Source organism: Syngnathoides biaculeatus, chromosome 1 (assembly GCF_019802595.1).
Source record: "Syngnathoides biaculeatus isolate LvHL_M chromosome 1, ASM1980259v1, whole genome shotgun sequence".
In the NCBI taxonomy this organism is placed as follows: Eukaryota; Metazoa; Chordata; class Actinopteri; order Syngnathiformes; family Syngnathidae; genus Syngnathoides; species Syngnathoides biaculeatus.
In genome coordinates, this window is record NC_084640.1 from 1,591,630 (window position 1) to 1,610,565 (window position 18,936).

At 43.9% G+C, this 18,936-nt stretch overlaps 2 protein-coding genes and 3 non-coding genes across 5 annotated transcripts; 1 reads left to right on the forward strand and 4 right to left on the reverse strand.

The window, feature by feature from the left end:
- Positions 1-514: 514 nt before the first annotated feature.
- On the forward strand, positions 515-10,965 carry ddah2 (DDAH family member 2, ADMA-independent). The gene is made up of 6 exons (XM_061819958.1): positions 515-795; positions 1,788-2,089; positions 2,887-3,075; positions 6,849-6,968; positions 8,148-8,291; positions 10,527-10,965. The coding sequence occupies exons 2-6, from the start codon at positions 1,790-1,792 to the stop codon at positions 10,644-10,646; spliced, it is 873 nt and encodes a 290-aa protein (XP_061675942.1). The 5' UTR covers positions 515-795; positions 1,788-1,789; the 3' UTR covers positions 10,647-10,965.
- A 3,989-nt stretch (positions 10,966-14,954) lies between these two features.
- On the reverse strand, positions 14,955-18,852 carry rps5 (ribosomal protein S5). The gene is made up of 6 exons (XM_061825235.1): positions 18,706-18,852; positions 17,501-17,604; positions 17,057-17,266; positions 15,609-15,737; positions 15,155-15,253; positions 14,955-15,065 (listed from the first exon to the last, which is right to left on the reverse strand). Coding segments are annotated over exons 1-6 (612 nt in total). The 5' UTR covers positions 18,707-18,852; the 3' UTR covers positions 14,955-14,996.
- Positions 15,327-15,460, reverse strand: LOC133504394 (small nucleolar RNA SNORA3/SNORA45 family). Its single transcript, XR_009795947.1, has one exon. It is a non-coding gene; the product is annotated as a small nucleolar RNA SNORA3/SNORA45 family (small nucleolar RNA).
- LOC133504386 (small nucleolar RNA SNORA3/SNORA45 family) lies at positions 16,841-16,974 on the reverse strand. The gene has a single exon (XR_009795942.1). It is a non-coding gene; the product is annotated as a small nucleolar RNA SNORA3/SNORA45 family (small nucleolar RNA).
- LOC133504399 (small nucleolar RNA SNORA3/SNORA45 family) lies at positions 17,330-17,463 on the reverse strand. The gene has a single exon (XR_009795948.1). It is a non-coding gene; the product is annotated as a small nucleolar RNA SNORA3/SNORA45 family (small nucleolar RNA).
- Positions 18,853-18,936: the final 84 nt, after the last annotated feature.

The window sequence follows — 18,936 nt, forward strand, 5'->3', positions numbered from 1 at the left end:
TTTTTGTCATGTCAAGGACAACAACATGTGCAGCGCATGAGGACTGTGGCTAAATAGAATTGAGAAATAAAAAAATGGTGAACTTGATAAAGAAAACATTCAGGAGTTATATTTATTGAATAAGATAATTTATTCACAAATTTGTGTTATTGTAATTTGTACACCACGATTGTGAAAGACGTAGATAGGGTTACGTTGCCACTGGAGAAATAGAAGTGCGTCGTAAAGCGAGGAGCCCTTCTCAGTTCGGCTGTCTGACGGGAGCGCTGAGGCAGAAAGTGGGCCTTCAGCTGATGGAGACTTTACCACACGATGAACTTGGATTTATTCTTTCTTAGTTTGCAGGTAAATAATGGATTGATTAAACAAGTTACCTACTACCTAGTAATATTTTAGAGTGCTTAAACTATGATAAATAATAATAATTGAGGCAAGGAGTAACTCCATGTTAAAGTAAACGTAGATCAACAGACCGGAAATGACATTCCAAGGGGAACAGCTTCATCATTACCTCGACGGGATGTCGTCACGTAGACGTCACACACACGTAATAAAGTCACTTTTCATACAGCACGCGAAAGCAAAGACGCCCGCTCTCGATTTTAACCCGAAAAGTAGCGGTTGTGACGCAATTCTTTTTTGCTTTGAAAGGCAGTCTCGGAAGTCGCCCGTTTCGACACTGGGGTGGGTGGGTGTTAGGACAAGAGTGAAGAGCTGGATAACGGGGGAAAAAACGGCCCTGTTTGGGAAGCACATCAGATGTGGCCGAGCCTCTCGCCTCCAAACTTCCGAGTGGTAAGGAGATTGACTTTCGTATCTTTATTTGCTACTTTTTTTTTTTTTTTTTTTTTTGCTGGAGGATGATGGTAAAGATTATATAATGTGAAGGGATAGAAGTTGGGCGTCGCATTACTTGTAGATTGCAGATTGTTTGCACCGGTGTTGAGCTCAAAGCGCAACTCGTGGGCGCAAACACTTTTTTTAGTAAACACGCTTTTTGTTACGGTCACGGGTAAAACTGGCCTTCTGGTCGTTTTCGTGAAACCTGTGGAATCTATGTGTTCCATTATTGTGGAAAAAAAAAAGGCTACTAAATATTTTTGGACAATGATGACGCGTTTTATTTTTGTTTTAATTCCTAATGCCAAATTCACTTTGTATGATTCATGCTGAAACAATTAATATACTGCTAATCAAATAGCAACTTCATTCGCAACTATTTTAATAATTAATGAAGGGGGGGTGGGGAAATAACCTAAAAGATTACTGGATTGTTGTTCCCTTGGTTAATATTCTCCAGTGGCAATCGTTCTCAATGGAGGCTGATTATATTTGTATTTAACCAAAATAAAACATTTTCAAAACGTTTTTTGGCTTTGACTTTGGAAAACAATGATCAGCATTTTGGGCCTTTTCCAATTGATGTTATGAAGTGAACCAGGAACTGAAAATTTTTTTGTGTATTTTCCGCAGTCAAATCAGCTCTAGTTGTGATGCCTATTAACTGGGCCGATAATCCTCATTTAATCCACGTGGCCCGTGATGTTTTTGTTTTTTTTTAATCCCAGTTGTCTTTGCCTTGATTAAAGTTAATCTCTTCCCATAGGTGGGAATACTGCTTCTTTTTTGTAATGATGCACAATAGGAGGTAGAAGTTGTCTCCACATTTTTGTCTTGATCCCAATTCACGCCATCAAGACAGTGAAGGAGTTGTTCCGACGGTGTTCCCCACCCCCTGCCCTCCCCTCTTGGCATTTTTGTTGAGGCACCCCTACTCTGCTCCACAGAGATGGCGAACATGTGCCCGTATGGCCAGTTCACCCACGCGGTGGTGCGTGGCATTCCAGAGACCTTCGGGAAGGTAATGGGAGAAAACGGCGAGAACAAGGAGGTCTCGGTGGACCTGGCCAAAGCCCAGCGTCAGTTCGGCTGTCTGACGGGAGCGCTGAGGCAGAAAGTGGGCCTTCAGTTGATGGAGATCCCTCCCGACCCAGAGCTGCCGATGAGCTGGAGGCTCGAGGACGTGGCGGTGATCCAAGGTGACACGGCACTCATCACCAGACCCTTCAGACAGCAGAGACGCAGCGAGGTAAAGTCATCGATCGCACCGTCAAGATCACACTTAAAACTTGCCCCCCGCCCCCCAAAAAAGTTTAGGAAGAGCTCTTTTTTTTGTTTTGTTTTTGTTAATGGTCCTGTCTTGATGAAAAATCTTATCAGGGTCTTAATGGGGTTTTTGCATGATCCTCTGTATGTCCAGACTGTAAATGGATGGCGCACCCACTAAACTAAACCAGACTAATTTTACATTACCCTGTGATTGTTCTTTAGTGTAGTCAGGCGGCAGTGTTGTGTTTTTGCTTTCGATTTTGTTTTATGTGACCTTTTTGTGACTTATGGCACGAGATGCGGGTGAGGGAAGAGAAAATCGGAGGCGTCAGCAAATCAGCAAGAACGATTAACTTCTTCTCACAAGGAAAACAATGCAGAAGTAATGAACCTGTGGAGGAAATTATCCATTAAAAACACAAGGAAAGCATTTAGAAACTTGCAGCTGTGTTATCATGCGACCAGAAGTGAACAAGAATTGAAAGATTGAGATTTGGATCATTGCTAAATGGAATTTTGGCAGCAGGAATCTTTTGTCATGGTTGTTGTAAATGCTCCTTGGTTGGCGTTCCAACCAATCAAGAGTTCAACAACAGTTGACTTCACCTATTTACGGCTTTTTTTTTTTAACTTTACATCTGTTGGAGTTGAAAAGTAGCAAGGCCCAATAAATAAACACAATAAACACACAATAAAGAGTAGGTAAAAAAAACTCATTTTCAAATGGAGGATGTAAAAGTCTTGTCATCGTAAGCCCCCCTCTCACCTCGCGTGCAGGTGGTGGCCGTGCGCAGGGTGATGTCCGAGCTCAACTTGACCGTGGTGGAGATGGAGGGGGCCCCGGGGGACTCCGGAGGGGCCACGCTTGAGGGCAGCGACGTCCTCTTCACAGGGAGGGAGTTCTTCGTCGGCATCTCCTCACACACCAATCACAAAGGAGCCGAGGTGCTGGCCGACACCTTTCGGGTAAGAGCGGAAAAGATGGCGGCTAAGTGACGAAGTTGGGTAATCGGTCAGATGGGTTTTATTGGACCTGGGAGTCAGACTGCTCGGGTGGTATCGTGTACTCTTACATTTGGGGAATTGACGTGGAGGGCATTGATCAATTGGGGGCGTCCTTTTGGCTGAAATACAAGAGACCTTTGGTACTGTAGGTCACATGACCACTCTTTATATAGATTATTTTAAGTGTCTTTAAGATGTTTGCTTTCAACACGCACACACATACATTGGATTTTCTCAAGTGTATGTGTGTGTGTGGGGGGGGGATGTCAGTCACTGGTAGTTGACTTATGCTATTTAAAGGTCAAGTGTCATCCCTATAAACATTCTAAAATAGATAATGTAATGAAAAATACATATAACATTATTCACTTTAATGTCTATACAAAAAAATCATTCTACGCTATCCAAGTGGTCGCCAAATTGGCTGCATCCTCTGTCCGTGACATCACCCGGACATTCGCCAATGAAAACACGCGGTGCACCCTACTATGGGAGACGAACACGCCCCTTCTAACACGGAAGCTCTTTTCGAAAAGGAGACCACACAACCGAGTGAAGTTACCAGGGCAATGTTTCACTATTCGAGCCATATTCAGATGATATGCCAAACAGCCTCCCCGTCTGTCCGATCAACTTCCGCGGCGGAGATGAGCCATCGCAGCTCATTGCAGCCAGCCGGTGTGGCTCATTTTCCACCCCGAGGTGGCTTATCACGGAGCCGAGCCGTGCTGCTTTAGGGGGTTGTCCATAGCCGCTGCAGTACACAATGAATAACACCGTCGAGCCGGGGTGCTTTACTGCGTTGTCGCCGCACGCGGCTGAGTGAGGAATTGTCGGCTGCGTTCTTCAGTGCCGCCGCAAGCCCAACACGCAGGGTGCGCCTCAGCTGGTGTGGCTCATTTTCGGCGCCGTGGTGGCTTATAATTGAGCCGAGCCGTGCTGCTTTAGGGGGTTGTTCACAGACGCCGCAGTACGCAATGAACAACACCGTCGAGCCAAGGTGCTTTACTGCGCACACGCGGCTAAGTGAGGCATTCTCGGCTGGGTTCTTCAGAGCCGCCGCGTTCCACACTGGCGAAGCGCACATCGACATTTCATACGGGGATCTTTTGTTACGTTATGAGAGACCGATTACGTGGTCCGCCCCAAACTATTATTTTTAGTAGCTGTATATACACCTCATTTGGAACCCATGAAGCTCTTGTCGTCTGCACCCGTGCAATCCATTTTTCACAACGAACCAGGTCTCTTGCAAACTTATGAGGGTAAATCCATTCTCCCGAATGTTCAAGCAATGTCCAGCAATGCAACGAGCCGGCATTTTGGCTAACACGAAGGAACAACGAGCTACCTTCCCGGAGGTAAAACTAATGGAAACAAACGAGTCCACTTGGCGGAGCTTCTGTCCTTTACATCACTTCCTGCTTCTTCTCGAAAACCAATCCTTTCAAGGGCCATTGCCATGAAGTGGATGATTTTTAGTACATTATCAATGGAAAAAAACAGCAGGATGTATCGACCCATTCGTTTTTTTTTTCACCACAAAACATGATTTTGACATACGGCTTTTTGTAACTCCCGCCATGAAAATCATTTCGAGGGATTTGTTTTCGACAATAAGCAGGAGGTGACGTTGGAGGCAGTAGCACAGTCAAGCGGACTCGTTTGTTTCTATTAGTTTTACATGCGATAAGATAGCTCGTTGTTCCTTCGTGTTAGCCAAAATGCCGGATCATTGCATTGCTGGATATTGCTCGAACACTGGATGGAGTTACCCTTCATAAGTTTCCAAGAGACCCAATTCGTAGAGAAAAATGGATTGCATGGGTGCAAAGGACGAGAGCTTTGTGGGTTCCAAATGACAGGTAGGGGTGTATAGAGCCACCAAAAAAACAATACTTGGGGGGAGGATGTAATCCTTTCAGAACGTAACAAAAGATCAGCGTCCGTAAGTCAGAGGTGCCCGTCGGCGTAGTGTCCACTGATCACGGCTTCAGCCAAGCTTCCGTGTCCCATAGTAGGTGGGCGGACGAGCCGCCGCCAAAGCCGTGCCACGCGGACGAGCACGGCTTTGGTCACCCTGGTTCAAAGATACTATTTGGGAATCTGTTGTTAGTTAGAAGTGATCCGCACATCATCTATATATGGCTCGAAACGATAGGGTAATATTGCCCCGGTCACTTCACTCAGTTGTGAGATGTTCTCTTCTTCGAAAAGAGCTTCCTTGTCTGAAGGGGTGTGTCCCACAGTAGGGGCCACCACGTGTTTTCAATGACGACTGTCCGGGGTGACCTCACGGGCAGTAGATGCAGCCAATATGGTGACCACTTGGATGTCGAATGACACTTCCGCAACTTTGCGCATGGATGACGCGCTCTCCGCTCATATTTATTTTTTGGTATAGACAATGAAGTGAATGTTATGTATTTTTCATTTCAATATGTATTTTAGAATGTTTACAGGGATGACACTTGGGCTTTAAGAATTACCACACACTATTTGCATCAATTTGACACGACTGAATAAATGGTTGCATTCTCATGAAGTACACTGTGGAAACACAATTCGGAGTACTCCAATGCAAAATAACTGAAAGTGTTCTATGTACAATTCATGATACAGAGTGAAATATTTAATGATTAATTTGATTATATCTTCCTTACAGCTACACAAAACTACAAATTTACCATCTCAAGAAATTACGATGCATACAAAACAATCAAATATTTATCAATGTGGAAATTAGAGATACTGAACTGTTGAAATAGTGAACTTTTTTCACGCCATTTGACATTCAGATCCACATGTATTTTTGTTTCGAATAAATGGTAGAAAGTATAGACCCCAATGTTAAATACCTTGTATTAAATAATTTACAATTAATGACTGATGTACTTTACGGTACTAGTTATTTTATTGTAAATGCCCTGATGAAAGATTGGTTTTACTTAGTTAACATCGTTCCCACTCGCTATTCTTTCATTTTAATTTTTTTTTCGGGCACACCATCAACAATAAGTACAGAAGAGTGTCGAAACCAAAAAAAAAAAGCAGCTGTTACATGTGACTGCATCTTTTGGATTCATTGGTGTATGAGTCACTTGAACGGATGAAGCGCAGGCATTACTGATTGTTTTAGTAACGCAGTTGTGCAGTTTGGGGCCTGAGCCAAACTCAATCATTGCCCCCTCCCTCCTGCACCACTGTACCGCAGTAACTAAATCTTCACGACAGTACAAAGTCTTCACTGATAACGTACTTAAAATCTTTCTTAAGGATGATCTAACAAGTGGATAAGCGCAATGCTTATGTTGTCATTTCTGGAAACTGATGGGAACATTGAGCAACATTCAATTATAGAAGGTGGCTTTAATACTCTGTAAGTCGCAAAATGTATCTGTCACAAAGATGTATTACATCATATTGTGCTAAACTGTCTCTTTGTCCTAGCCTGACACGGCTGTATGTGGCAAAGTGCCTGGCTCTCAGTTTGTGTTAAGCACGAGAATAATTGCTTTGAATCGAAGGAAACATTTTTAATCAGTTTTTATGAAATGTCTCATGGTGGCCCCTGACAATCTATATCCCCCCCAGGCAATGGCTTGTGTCTGCCTAATGGTAAGCTGGCCCATGCTGCTGTTATGTAACGTCAGCTGTGTACTGAACTGCACCAAGAGCTCAATAAAAGCAACGAGGACGCATTACCGAAACGTTTTCCGCTGTGATGTGTTCAGGACTTTTCCGTATCAACCGTGCCAGTCTGCGGTGGGATTCGACTGAAAAACATCTGCTCAATGGGAGGTGCCAACACCATCATCATCAGCAACACTGAAGGGGCCAAGAAGACACTGCGGGTGGGTAGGCTTTTGTTTGCGCGTGTCACTCAAGTGTTCCGTGAGTGTGAAAATTAAGTTGTTGCGTTCAGAATTTCCAATACAATACCTTGAATTGAAATGTACAGTATATCCTCTTGCTATCTTAAAGCCCAAGTGTCATCCCTATAAACATTCTAAAATAGATATTCTAATGAAAAATACATTTAACATTATTCACTTCAATGTCTATATGAAAAAATAAATGTGAGTGGAGAGCGCATCATCCATGCACAAAGTTGCAGAAAGTGTCATTCTACGACATCCAAGTGGTCGCCATATTGGCTGCATCCTCCGTCCGTGACGTCACCCGGACATTCGCCAATGAAAACACGCGGGGCACCCTAACTATGAGAGACAAACACACCACTTCTGACACGGAAGGTCTTTTCGAAAAGGAGAACACCACACAACCGAGTGAAGTTACCAGGGCAATATTATACTATTGTTTTGAGCCCTCGGGACAATATTACACTATTGTTTCGAGCCATATTCAGATGATATGCAATCATGGCCCGGCCGCATCCCTGTCCGATCCGCTTCCGCGGCGGAGATGAGCCATCGCGGCTCGTCGCAGCCGGCCGGTGTGACTTATGACAGAGCTGAGCCGTCCTGCTTTAGGGGGGTGTTCATAGACTCCGCAGTACGCGATGAACAACACAGTCAAGCCGGGGCGCTTTACTGTGCGCACGCGGCTGAGTGAGGCGTTCTCGGCTGGGTTCTTCAAAGTCGCCCCCGTCCGCACTGTCCTTTACGTCACTTCCTGCTTCTTCTCGAAAACAAATCCCTCGAGAGGGTTTTTATGGCTGGAGTTACAAAAGCGTGTATATGTCAAAATCATGTTTTGTGGTGGGGGAAAAAAATGCTTGGGCCCATATTGGCTGACGTTTTTTTTCATTAATAACTAAATCATCTATTTCATGACAGTAGCCCTTTAAACACTTGTAATATGTTCACAACTCTAAAACAAATAATAAAGTAACTATTCATACAGTACTGAAGGTTGATGTACACTTTTATTTATTGTGGTTGTCGTGGTCTGGAACTGCATTGTGTCTTACTGAAAGCACTTTCTAAAATATTAAGGCTCTTAATGTAGTCTAGAATTTGTAGTAATTGTTGTATTGTCAGATTAAAAGAAAGTATTCATGTCTTTTCCAGATGATGGAACAGTTGACCGATCACCACTACGAGGTTCTGACTGTGCCGGAGGAATCTGCAGCTAACTGCATCTACATAAAGGGTCCGTCCAAAAAGGACTTCCTGCTCCACAGGCCAGTGGAAGAATGTCCTTACAGTGTGTCTGTAAGTCCCCCCGCCTCCCCATTTTTCCCCCCACTCATCAAAGTAGTAATGTTCCCAACAAATGCTTTTTAAAAAAGGGAGCTTTTCTTTTCAACTACAAAGACTCTCAAACAATTTTTTTTACCTATTTATATTCAAATAGAATTTGATGAGATATCGGCTCATAACATTCCTATTCCTCCCATTTTAAATAAAACGCAGTTCTCAAAGGCCATTTTTCTGACATTGGCCATGATTGAGAACAACAGTTATTGCAATCCAGTTAAAACTTAATCAGCTTTTTTAGTATAGTGCAGGGGTCACCAATGTGGTGCCCGCGGGCGCATGGTTGCGCACAAGACCACTTTCTGTGCATATACAGTGAAGAAAACAAGTATTTGAACACCCTGCTACATTGAAAGTCCTCCCACTGAGAAATCATTGAGGGGTCTGAAATTTTCATCGTAGGTGCATGTTCACTGTGAGAGATAATCTAAAAAGAAACATCCAGAAATCACAATGTATGTTTTTTTAATTATTTGCGTGATGCAGCTGCAAATAAATATTTGGTACAGTAGCCTTTGTTTGCAATTACAGGTCAAACGTTTCCTGTAGTTTTTCACCAGGTTTTCACACACTGCAGGAGGGATTTTGGACCACTCCTCCACACAGATCTTCTCCAGCTCAGACAGGTTTCTGTGCTGTTGCTGAGAAAAAGGGAGTTTCAGCTCCCTCCAAACATTTTCTATTGGGTTTAGGTCTGGAGACACGCTAGGCCACCCCAGAACCTTGATATGCCTTCTACGGAGCAACTCCTTGGTTTTCCTGGCTGTGTCCTTCGGGTCATTGTCGTGTTGAAAGATCCAGCCACGACCCATCTTCAATGCTCTGACAGAGGAAAAGTGGTTGTTCCCCAAAATCTCACAATATATGGCCGCGGTCATCCTCTCCTTAATACAGTGCAGTCGTCCTGTCCCATGTGCAGAATAACACCCCCAGAGCATGATGCACCCCCATGCTTCACAGTAGGGATGGTGTTCTTGGGATGGAACTCATCATTTGTCTTCCTCCAAACACAGTGAGTGGAATTCTGACCAAAAAGTTCCATTTTTGGTCTCATCTGACCACAAAACTTTCACACACACGACTCCTCTATATCACCCAAATGGTCATTGGCAAACTTAAGACGGGCCTTGACATGTTCTGGTTTAAGCGGGGGAACCTTCAGTGCCATGCAAGATTTCAAACCATAACGTCTTACGACCAACAGTCACCTTAGAAACGGTGCTCCCAGCTCTTTTCAGGTCATTGACCAAGTCCTGTCGTGTAGTCCTGGTCTGATTCCTCACCTTTCTATGGATCATTGAGACCCCACGATGTGGTATCTTGCATGGGGCTCCACTCTGATTGAGATTGACCGTCATGTTTAGCTGCTTCCATTTTCTAATGATTGCTCCAAGAGTGGACCTTTTTTCACCAAGCTGATTGGCAATTTCCCCGAGCCCTTTCAAGCCGTGTGGAGTTGTACAATTTTGTCTCTGGTGTCTTTGGACAACACTTTGGTCTTGGCCATGTTACAAGTTTGAGTCTTACTGATTGTATGGGGTGGACAGGTGTTTTTATGCAGCTAACGATCTCACACAGGGGCATCTTGATTCAGGATAATACATGGAGTGGAGGTGGACTTTTCAAGGCAGACTAACAGGTCTTTCAGGGTCAGAATTTTAGCTGATAGGTGTTCAAGTACGTATTTGGAGCGGTATAACACATCATACATTGTGATTTCTGGATTTTTCTTTTTAGATTCTTTCTCTCACAGTAAACATGCAATATAGCAGGGTGTTCAAATACTTATTTTCTTCACTGTTTCTGAGAGCCAAAGCTGTTACCCTTGAGTAATGAGTTTGAGACTCTAATGCAGGGGTGTCAAACTCATTTTTCTCATGGGCCACATTGTGGTCAGGGTTTCCATCTGAGGGCCTTTATGACAACATAAAATATATGAGCTAGTTTTGGAATCAAAAATCAAGTGGCCTGCGTTTTTTCAACTATATTTGTTTGGGCACAAAAAAAAATGCAGTCTCTCATTATCATTTATATGACATAGAAATTTTGGAACAGAATTTAACAATCAGTGGATAGACATAATTTGCCTTTGCAGGCCACATACAATCATGCGGTGGGTGTGATCTGGCCCCTGGGCCTTGAGTTTGACACCAGTGCTCTCATGGTTTGATTGTGCCTCCTTGTGTCCAGGCCTTCCAGAAGCTGCAGGACTACACCTTCTTGCCTACAGCCTGCAGTGAGGCCTCCAAGCTCGGAGCGTCTCTGTCCTCACTTTGTCTGCTTGTCAATAAGAAGCACACATATTTCTGATGTCTTTTTTTTTTTTCTTCAATCTGTAAAACCTGTGAGGGTTTGACACCTCAGGACTACCGCCTTTGGGTAGGTTGGGCCTCTTCATGAAACATGACCCAAATCCTTACTCTTGGAGGAAATGTTAAATTTAGTAGTGCTACTAGCATGATTCAAACCTGTAAGTCAACTAGCATCTCTCCACATAGAAATGTATAGCTTTGAATCTCATTTCTAGTTTCTGCTAAATCTACTTAGGAACTAACTGTTGGCCATCTAACACTTCTCTGGTACCCAGATATTTTTATTAAACTGCTTTGCAATGGTCTACTGCATCATACACTGGTGTTTCTAATACTTTATTGAGCCACTTGGGGGTCAAAATATTAGAAACATGCCTTTGCATGGATAGAATTGTTACTTTTGTGTTGAATGTACATCAATTGTAAAACTGCACCAATTAAATTGTCAGGTGAATAAGTACCAATACTGTACGTAGCTACATTTATATCCATCTACAACATACCCATAAAGTGAAGTACACACTAATCTTTAAAATGAGACTGCACATTAAACAGTACAAAATGTAAAAACCTGAAATACACTTCATTTTCTGAAGCAGTCCACACAAAGTAGGGCAGTGGGCCAGATCTGGTTCAGTGTCTGATGTTTGACACCTATTTCTAATATGTGGCTAGCGATGTATCATACTTCCCAGCCTACAGCGCGCACCTGGTTATAAGCCTCACCCAGTACATTTGTAAAGGTAATACCATTTAGTATATATACACACCGCAATGCAGCCCTATGGGGGCACAAACCAGTGCAATCTGTAGGCCGGTCCCAAGCCCGGATAAATGCAGAGGGTTGCGTCCGGAAGGGCATCCGGCGTAAAAACTGTGCCAAACAAATATGAGCGTTCATCTAAAGAATCCCATACCGGATCGGTCGTGGCCCGGGTTAACAACGCCCACCCCCGGCACTGCTAACCTGCAGGGCGTCGGTGGAAATTCAGCTACTGTGGGTCGAAGACAAAGAAGAGGAGGAAACCGGATCCAGCGTCAGAAGAAAAAGAGGAATGCACAGAGCCTACAACTGAGTGTAGGGACTTTGAATGTTGGGACTATGACAGGAAAAGCTCAGGAGTTGGTTGACATGATGATTAGGAGAAAGGATGATATTCTGTGCATCCAAGAGAGCAGGTGGAAAGGTAGTAAGGCTAGAAGTTTGGGAGCAGGGTTTAAATTATTCTACCACGGAGTAGATGGGAAGAGAAATGGAGTAGGGGTTATTTTAAAGGAAGAGCTGGCTAAGAATGTCTTGGAGGTGAAAAGAGTATCAGATCGAGTGGGTAAGTACGGCATCCAGGAAAGGAACTTTGAAGGGCAGATGGTGGTGGACTTTGCAAAAAGGATGGAGATGGCTGTAGTGAACACTTATTTCCAGAAGAGGGAGGAGCATATAGTGACCTACAAGAGCGGTGGTAGAACCACGCAGGTAGATTATATTTTGTGCAGACGATGTAATCTGAAGGAGGTTACTGACTGTAAAGTAGTGGTAGGGGAGAGTGTAGCTCGACAGCATAGGATGGTAGTATGTAGGATGATTCTGGTGATGGGTAGGAAGATTAAGAAGACAAAGGTAGAGCAGAGAACCATGTGGTGGAAGCTGAGAAAGGAAGAATGTTGTGCGGCCTTCCGGAAAGAGGTGAGACAGGCTCTCGATGGACAACCGAAGCTCCCGGAAGACTGGACGACGACAGCCAAGGTGATCAGAGAGACAGGCAGGAGAGTACTTGGTGTGTCATCTGGTAGGAAAGGGGAGAAGGAGACTTGGTGGTGGAACCCCAAAATACAGGGAGTCATACAAGGAAAGAGATTAGCGAAGAAGAAGTGGGATACTGAGAGGACTGAGGAGATGCGACGTAGGGCAAAGGTAGAGGTGGCAAAGGCTAAACAAGAGGCATATGAAGACATGTACACCAGGTTGGACACGAAAGAAGGAGAAAAGGATCTCTACAGGTTGGCCAGACAGAGGGATAGAGATGGGAAGGATGTGCAGCAGGTAAGGGTGATTAAGGATAGAGATGGAAATGTGTTGACTGGTGCCGGTAGTGTACTAAATAGATGGAAAGAATACTTTGAGAAGTTGATGAATGAAGAAAATGAGAGAGAAGGAAGAGTTGAAGAGGCAAGAGTGAAGGACCAGGAAGTGGAAATGATTACTAAGGGGGAAGTCAGAAAGGCACTACAAAGGATGAAAAATGGAAAGGCAGTTGGTCCTGATGACATACCGGTAGAGGTATGGAAGCAATTTGGAGAGATGGCTGTGGAGTTTTTGACCAACTTATTCAACAGAATACTAGCGGGCGAAAAGATGCCTGAAGAATGGAGGAAAAGTGTTCTAGTTCCCATTTTTAAGAACAAAGGGGATGTTCAGAGCTGTGGAAACTATAGAGGAATAAAGTTGATGAGCCACACAATGAAGTTATGGGAAAGAGTAGTGGAGGCTAGACTCAGGACAGAAGTAAGTATCTGCGAGCAACAGTATGGTTTCATGCCTAGAAAGAGTACCACAGATGCATTATTTGCCTTGAGGATGCTCGTGGAAAAGTACAGAGAAGGTCAGAAGGAGCTACATTGTGTCTTTGTGGATCTAGAGAAAGCCTATGACAGAGTACCAAGAGAGGAACTGTGGTACTGCATGCGTAAGTCTGGTTTGGCAGAGAAGTATGTTAAAATAGTACAGGACATGTATGATGGCAGCAGAACAATGGTGAGGTGTGCCTTAGGTGTGACAGAGGAATTTAAGGTGGAGGTGGGACTGCATCAGGGATCAGCTCTGAGCCCCTTCCTGTTTGCAGTGGTAATGGATAGGCTGACAGATGAGGTTAGACTGGAATCCCCTTGGACCATGATGTTCGCAGATATTGTCATATGCAGTGAAAGCAGGGAGCATGCAGAGGAACAATTGGAAAGATGGAGACATGCACTGGAAAGTAGAGGAATGAAGATTAGCCGAAGTAAAACAGAATATATGTGCGTGAATGAGAAAAGTAGAGGGGGAAGAGTGAGGCTACAGGGAGAAGAGATAGCGAGGGTGGACGACTTCAAATACTTGGGGTCAACAATACAGAGCAATGGAGAGTGTGGTCAGTAAGTGAAGAAACGGGTCCAAGCAGGTTGGAACAGCTGGCGAAAGGTGTCTGGTGTGTTATGTGACAGAAGAGTGTCTGCTAGGATGAAGGGCAAAGTTTACAAAACAGTGGTGAGGCCGGCCATGATGTACGGATTAGAGACGGCGGCACTGAAGAGACAACAGGAAGCTGAACTGGAGGTGGCAGAAATGAAGATGTTGAGGTTCTCGCTCGGAGTGACCAGGTTGGATAGGATTAGAAATGAGCTCATTAGAGGGACAGCCAAAGCTGGATGTTTTCGAGACAAGATTCGGGAGAGCAGACTTCGATGGTTTGGACATGTTCAGAGGCGAGAGTGAGTATATTGGTAGAAGGATGCTGAGGATGGAGCTCCCAGGCAAAAGAGCGAGAGGAAGACCAAAGAGAAGGTTTATGGATGTGGTGAGGGAAGACATGAGGGCAGTTGGGGTTAGAGAGGAAGATGCAGGAGATAGGCTAAGATGGCAAAAGATGACACGCTGTGGCGACCCCTAACGGGACAAGCCGAAAGGAAAAGAAGAAGATATATACACACCGCAGCTGTGTAGAAGCCGCAAGTGGCCATATTGAAACACTAGATAAAAAAAATAAAACAATCTTGATACACGGCAGTAACACGATAGCGCAGCGGTAACTGGGCCAGACCAGTAAAAGTGACTTCCACGGCACATATATTCCACTGGTGTCACTTACCTTTTCCATTCAAGTGCCCCCCTGCGGCCGTTAGGAAAAATGCACAAATTAGCCGCATTACCTGCATGGTTGAAAGCGTGGGGGGAGTCAACAGTTTATAGGCTGGAAATTAGGGTACTTAAAACCAACACAGCGCACCACATCTCCGCTGACTGTCCATTTTACCCACACCTACCCTTCAAGGCTTGCGTTTCCTCTCAGCCCTCATCTGTCTTAGTCCCAAGACTGACCTTTGAGAGGCAGCATGGTGGCACAAAGGCAAGTCTTTAGCCAACATTGAAGTTGAGAGGGAAAATGCTAAACTTCAGTGCAATTGTACACATTTAGGTGGCCTTGATATCACAAGTTTATCAAAAAAAATGTACCTTCTGATCCAACTTGAGAAAGCATCAGAGTAACTGGCACCTTTATGTATCACTTCCAAACACCCCAAATTAAGAGTAAGGTCTGATGAAACTACATCGTGATGTATTCAAATTTATTGGTTGGTAGGAAATAACATTTTAACGGTTGGACTTAGCAACTCTCTCCAACTCATCTTTCTTCTTGATGGCGTAGGAATTAGATGAACCCTGAAATAAAAAGCCCTAAGTTTAGTCAACCATAAAATATAGGAGGGAGACTGCATTCAAGGTATTGCATTTCCACTACATGAACACACCTTAGCGGCATTGATGAGCTCATCAGCCAGACACTCTGCAATTGTCTTGATATTCCTGAAAGCAGCTTCTCTTGCGCCTGTGCACAGCAGCCAGATAGCCTGCAACATAACATCAGCAATTACTACGGAGGGGTGGAGGTGGACAAACATGGGGACAAACACATTGGTGACGTGATGTGTCTGAGTTGGTGATTGGCCGGGCCATATTAGACTACAGCCAATGAATAAGCACAGACGTTTTTACTCTGCGAGGACTCCAGCACACCAGGACAACGAACAGTGTTAAGGCGTGACTCTAGTCTCGCTTTGCATGAGAACTAGTGATACCGGGTATTACATTAAATGAATTACATCAGTCATTTATCAATATCTTCAAGCATGAGAACCGTCTTCAATGCAGCAGTGCATAAAATGTATGGCACAAGGCTTGAATCAAATTGGGCAGTCGTGTTACCTGGTTGACTCGACGTAGGGGCGACACATCGACAGCCTGCCTCCTGACGGTACCAGCGCGGCCAATACGGGTGGAGTCCTCACGTGGTCCACTGTTGATGATGGCGTTCACCAACACTTGCAGGGGATTCTACAAAGCAATGTGGAATTATGCAAAATAAAATAGGAACCCTATGCACAATTGTGACGCTTAGAAGTGATTCTTAAAGTGTGGTACGTAGTCTAGTGGTCTGGTATAGAATTATGAATTTTAATGCATAAAAAAATATTATTGCAATACACACCTGTCTGTCTAAATTTTGTATCCCATGCAGTACATTATCTAGTTGTAATTTAATCAAGGGAATTCCACTGGTTTTCATGAACAATGTATCCAATAGTTCATCTAATATGTACTTTATTCTGACAATGTGATGATAAATCTTCTCTCATTTAAGTGTTTTGAGAATTTTTTTTTTTTTTAAAAATCGACTACAAATTTTCAGATGCGCTGCCATTTTCGTGAGTCACATGACCTACGGGCGCGGATGTGACGTGTTACATGGAGTCCCAAACACTCGATTACATGGGACACTATTATACCCAGCACCAATTTCTCGGATTTATCCTCATCTGATTAAGAAATAGCAGTATCGGTTGATCGGGAAGACAGAGGAATACTTCCATATACAGCTGTGAGCGGCACAGCTCCGGGGATTGGGGGAGCCGTGAGCTTGCTCCCCAGCCATGCGAGCACACTCAGTCTTCCCGATCAACCGATACTGCTATTTCTTCATCAGATGAGGATAAATCTCAGAAATCAGCACCGGGCATAATAGTGTCCCATTTAATCGAGCATTTGGGACCCCACGTAACACGTCACAGCCGCGCACGTAGGTCATGTGACTCGTGAAAATGTCAGCGCCCCTGAAAATTCGTAATTGTCAATAAAAATCTTCACAAAACACTTAAGAGGATTTAACATAGCATTGTCAAAATAAGAGTACATATTACATGACCAATTGGATAAATCGTTAAGGCAAACCAGTGGAATTCCCCTTTAAAAGGTACAAGTACAGCTCATCTGTATTTGACTAAGTACATAATCACTTTCATATATATTTGAGTGCAGAATTAAATACCAGAACTCCTTGCATTCTTATAATTTTTGGGTTAAAAAAATCCATTGCAAAACAAATGTAACAATTAGGCATTCCATCAGATTTATCAGCAAGATAAGTGCCATTCAACAGGTCATGTCTCAAAAGCTGGTGATTGGTTGTGTCACAGGAGACCACAGCCAATGGATAAGCAGAGACGTTTGTTCTGCGAGCGCTCTAGCACACCAGGACAACAGAGCAATGTCAAGATGTGACTCTAGCCTCGCTTTTTTTCCACAATAAAAATAAATAAATGGGGGGAGGGGGAAAAACCATCAGACTGGAAGCCACGTGTTAAACGTCACCACACCTCTCCAGTCAGCAGGTGGATGATCTCAAAGGCGTGCTTGACGATGCGCACGGTCATCAGCTTCTTGCCATTGTTGCGGCCGTGCATCATCATAGAGTTGGTCAGACGCTCCACGATGGGGCACTGGGCCTTGCGGAAACGCTTGGCGGCATAACGTCCACCAGAGTGTGGCAGGTACTTGGCGTACTTTTCCTTCACGGCAATGTAGTCCTGTGATGCAAAGCAGCCATTGAATTTAAGCACGGTAAAGGTCTTTTCTGTGCACCGTTGCGGTCATGTGCCTAAGATGGTGATTGGCTGAGCCACTGGAGACAACAGCCAATGAATAAGCAGAGACATTTCCTCTGCGAGAGCTCTAGCACACCAGGACAATGGGGTAAATGCAGAGGTGTGACTCTAGCCTCGCTTGACTCCCACAACAATCCCACAAGGGACGGTGCTGACCTGCAGGGAGATGTCATTGATCTGCACATCGTCAGTGCTCCACTTGCCAAACAGCTTGATCTCAGGTGTCTCAGCAACTGCCGGTGCAGTCTCCCAATCGGTCACTGTGCAAAATTAAATTAAATGTAAAATTTTCGATCCAATCGTATATTATATGGTATCATTCATCACATTTTCTAAAGGCTTTTACAGAAAACATACAATTCGAAATTTAGAGTTGTGCAGCTTCAGCACGACTCTGCTAAATTATAAGTTTCCAAAAACGCCATCTTGTGTGTCATAGAGGTCAGAGAACACAGGTGATAGGTGAAGCGTGAAGTTGTTTTCTATTGTTCATTTATCCGATTGGTCTAAGGGTGGTGGTGACGTCATTGTAAACCTAACCATGGCCGCTGTTGCCTGGCACCTTTAATCACTGCTCGTCCTCCATGTTCAAATAGTTAAATGTGATTCGAGTATATAGAATGGGGTGCAATTATATATATATATATATATATATATATAAACACACACACACACACACACACACACACACAAACAGTTTCCATAAGGAATTTTCATCTACTGCACCTGGGCCTAGAAAGTACCCCTGCAATAAATGAGGATATTTCATGTTTAAATTTGACTAACAGATTTAACTCGGCAAAGTAAGAATATTAGAAAGCTTTTGGGAATATAGTACACAAAACCATGACTAAATTGTCAGAATTGTGTTTTGGCTTTTTAGCTACGTGGTTTAAGTCTTTTATCAACGTTATAAGCACGTTTAAGATTAACGACCAAATGTTTTTACCAAGCAGGGCCTTCGCTGAAACGCGTCTCCCATCACGTTAGCCCCTGTAAGATACTGTCAGCTAATGAGCCACGGTAACATTAACTCAACACGTAGGACGCTGCAAAGTTTGGAGCGGAACCTGTCCGCTATACTTTTGTAACAGCAGGAGCGCAAAAGGAACAGAGAACAAAAGTTAGACGTAGTTACCGCCTTGTTAGCAAACTTCCACATGGGCTAAAATTGAGCCGCATGCTAGCGCTTAGCATTGTTGTGCAGGAGGAAAAGGTTTTGGGGTAAAATAGGACATTCCAAATATTTATCCCATTTTTGTAGCTTTTCGAAGCAACGAGGAGCAATGTTATCTCGAACGATGCCACAAGACTTGTTTCTTGAACTATACAATACAAGTAAAAGTCGATATTTTACTCACTGGTGTCTGTCGAGGTGAAGCACACTTCTCAGAGGCGGAAAAGGGCCTTCATGCGGCGCAGCGAGCACATATCCGGAAAGTTTGACACGTATCTCCGGTTTTGAGGCGTCTGGGAATTGTAGTTTTGCCCATCCATCGATTTTCTGAACCCTCCCAAATAAATAGGCAATATGAATAGCAAGTAGCTAATAGTTCTGCACGTTTGTCTTTCCCGTTATGCCACAAGTCTGT

What these genes read in the sequence shown, in the direction of transcription:
- ddah2 (XM_061819958.1), top strand. Translation starts at nt 1,790, where the DNA reads ATGGCGAACATGTGCCCGTATGGCCAGTTCACCCACGCGGTGGTGCGT. An exon ending in GACAGCAGAGACGCAGCGAG is followed by an intron (nt 2,090 to 2,886) that starts GTAAAGTCATCG and finishes CCTCGCGTGCAG; the next exon opens with GTGGTGGCCGTGCGCAGGGT. An exon ending in GGGCCAAGAAGACACTGCGG is followed by an intron (nt 6,969 to 8,147) that starts GTGGGTAGGCTT and finishes TGTCTTTTCCAG; the next exon opens with ATGATGGAACAGTTGACCGA.
- rps5 (XM_061825235.1), bottom strand. An exon ending in TCAATGACATCTCCCTGCAG is followed by an intron (nt 17,267 to 17,500) that starts GTCAGCACCGTC and finishes TTTGCATCACAG; the next exon opens with GACTACATTGCCGTGAAGGA. An exon ending in TCCACCTGCTGACTGGAGAG is followed by an intron (nt 15,738 to 17,056) that starts GTGTGGTGACGT and finishes ATTGCTTTGTAG; the next exon opens with AATCCCCTGCAAGTGTTGGT.